Source organism: Verticillium dahliae, genomic scaffold (genome assembly GCF_000150675.1).
Source record: "Verticillium dahliae VdLs.17 supercont1.9 genomic scaffold, whole genome shotgun sequence".
Classification (NCBI taxonomy): Eukaryota; Fungi; Ascomycota; class Sordariomycetes; order Glomerellales; family Plectosphaerellaceae; genus Verticillium; species Verticillium dahliae.
This window is the reverse complement of record NW_009276929.1, coordinates 859749-862121: the sequence shown is the minus strand read 5'-3', so window position 1 is coordinate 862121 and position 2373 is coordinate 859749. Positions and strand designations below refer to the sequence as shown.

The window sequence follows — 2373 nt, the reverse complement described above, 5'->3', positions numbered from 1 at the left end:
ATGACGCGCGGGAAGAGCAACAAAGACTTTCGTAAAGGCTTCGAGAACCGAAAGACCGGCATCTTCAAAAAGTCGGACACGTTCTACGGCTACTACAAAGCCAAAGTGGCGGTGCTGGTCATCGGTCATGACGGCCAACTCGAGGCCTACGAATCATAGCACGGCCTTATCCGAAGCTTAACGGCGTCCCCCGTCCCGCAAGAGAGCATCTTGGGGCCCGACAACTTTGAGACTGTCGCAGCCAGGCACGCCACAACGCCGGCACCTAGCAGTCCGCCTGCGGGGGCCGCCTCGGCTGACTTGGCCGCCAAGGCTGACTTGGCCGCCAAGGCTGTCGGGTCCCCCCCGTCATCTTACTTTACCTGTCTGTCGGGCAGTTCGAGCGACGGTGCGGAGTCCTATTCAAGCCTGGACAGAGAGCTATCTATGTCGCCTCAGGTGCCGCTGGCCACCATGTTAGTAAGCAGCTCGTTGTCCAGTGGCCCGTCGCCTAGTGGCAGCAACGGGAAGGGTGTTGAAAAAGCTACTGCTATTTCGTTCAACGACTACGACTTTGTCGATATGTCAGACAAATTATTCCCATCTATGTTTCTTAAAGGCGGGATACTGGCCACGACACGTGACTAGCAGCCTGAGACATTTCCTGCCATGAGCACGCCTTACGCTTAAGCCGAGGCTGCTGCACACGGTGCCGAGTCATTATATCGGAAACAAGCACTGCTTTCGTTGGCGAACCGCTGCTTTCAGGTGTAGATTTCTTCTTGCGCAAGCATGGCACTTACTCATCTGTGCGTTCCAGTGGGAGGTCACTTAGCCATGAAAGGAGTTCTTGGAGTTCTATAGCGTATAGATGCGGATAATGTACACTATGCTCCCAATACAGTCTAATATGACAACACTCCACGACTCCCCCGTAGCTATGTAAGACACGAGCGATGGTGACATAGCGTGTTGGCCGACCACAAGTGTTGTATTATCTTGGAGCTTCTGCCATAAGTCATAACTGCCTCCATGTCCACATCGCTTGTGTCCGTCCGGATAGCTTTGAACTAGGTAGTCGATAAACGGTGAGACCACGGCAGGGCGCTGTGATCTTCGTTTGATCCCACACGCTCTCTGCCGGTTCCCGGCTGGCTGACAGCCCCACCTCAGAGCCAGGACGAAGCGCTAGTCGCGCGGCTGCCAGTTGTCAGTGTCCAAAGTTCGCTTCCGACAACATATCACCACGTAACAGCCGCTAATTCAAATTCAAAGTTAACAGTGGCCTGACGTAAAGACGTACATAACTGAATCTCATTGACAGCGAGCAGGCGCGTACCCGGAATTCGAGTATTAACCTCTCAGAAATGAATCGTCGAACCCCAAGTTCTTCATGTGAGATCAGACACATGGGCCAGGCTAGACCACTTATCCACGCTTACTTGACGGCATTCCAGTATAAGAGATGGAGCATGGCTCACTTCAGAAACAATTGGGACACACGTTCAGACGCGATCGACGCAACCACACCACGTCTAGCACCGTACAGCACACCACGATGAAGAAAACCTTCAACGTTGCAATCAGCTGCCCCTTGCCCGCTGAGGTGACGCTAGAGGATATCGAATAGGTGATCCAAAGCCTCGGCGGGACGTTCCACAAACGGGTCCTCCCAACGACTACCGTGTTATGCACCTCTGAGGATCAATATCGAGATTTGCATCATACTAGTTCCCAGTTGGAACAGCAAGGGGGGTCTATTGTCTCCTTCGACTAGCTCTAGGATTCATACGAAGCTGGTCGCTTTCTAGACCCCCTTGAATATAACGTTTCTCAAGAAAGACGGGTCCTGCGTGAGGAGAGTGAGGAAGAGAGTGAGGCAGAGATTAAGGAGGGCGAGGAAAAGTGCCTAGCAAGGGCCCCATGTCCGAGCTCCACATGCCCGGGTTGTGTATGCCCAGGCGTCAGTAGGGGGGGAGAGGAAGAGAGTGAGGAAGAGGGTGAGGGAGAAACCACAACTGCTTGATTCGATCTCCAGCGTCGACTTTGTCAACCGTGATTGGTTAGACGCCTGCTCGCAACAGGGATCTCTAGTAGACGTTGGTCCGTACAGCCACGACAATCTGGACGAAGATACAGATGATCCGAGTGATAATTCTACGGGAAAAAGCAACTGATAGCGCACTCTTCATTTACCCTATTAGCTGAAGCATAGCTTCGATTACCGCTAGTCCGTTTGCCTTCCCTTAGTACCGACCTTTTGATGGAGGATTGCGCATGGAACTTGCGCTCTGATCCTGGAACCGTAGAAGATGATGACGAGAATCTATAAATCTACTTGCGAAGGTATTCAATCACGTTATCAGACTCAAATTGGGATCTGAACATCGACGG

General features: G+C 52.3%; 1 protein-coding gene across 1 annotated transcript; it reads left to right on the top strand.

Annotated features, from left to right (window-relative positions):
- On the top strand, nucleotides 1–627 carry VDAG_05198 (uncharacterized protein; the record flags this gene model as incomplete). Its single annotated transcript, XM_009654934.1, has 2 exons — nucleotides 1–124; nucleotides 242–627. The coding sequence occupies 2 exons, from the start codon at nucleotides 1–3 to the stop codon at nucleotides 625–627; spliced, it is 510 nt and encodes a 169-aa protein (XP_009653229.1).
- Between the last annotated feature and the right edge of the window lie 1746 nt (nucleotides 628–2373).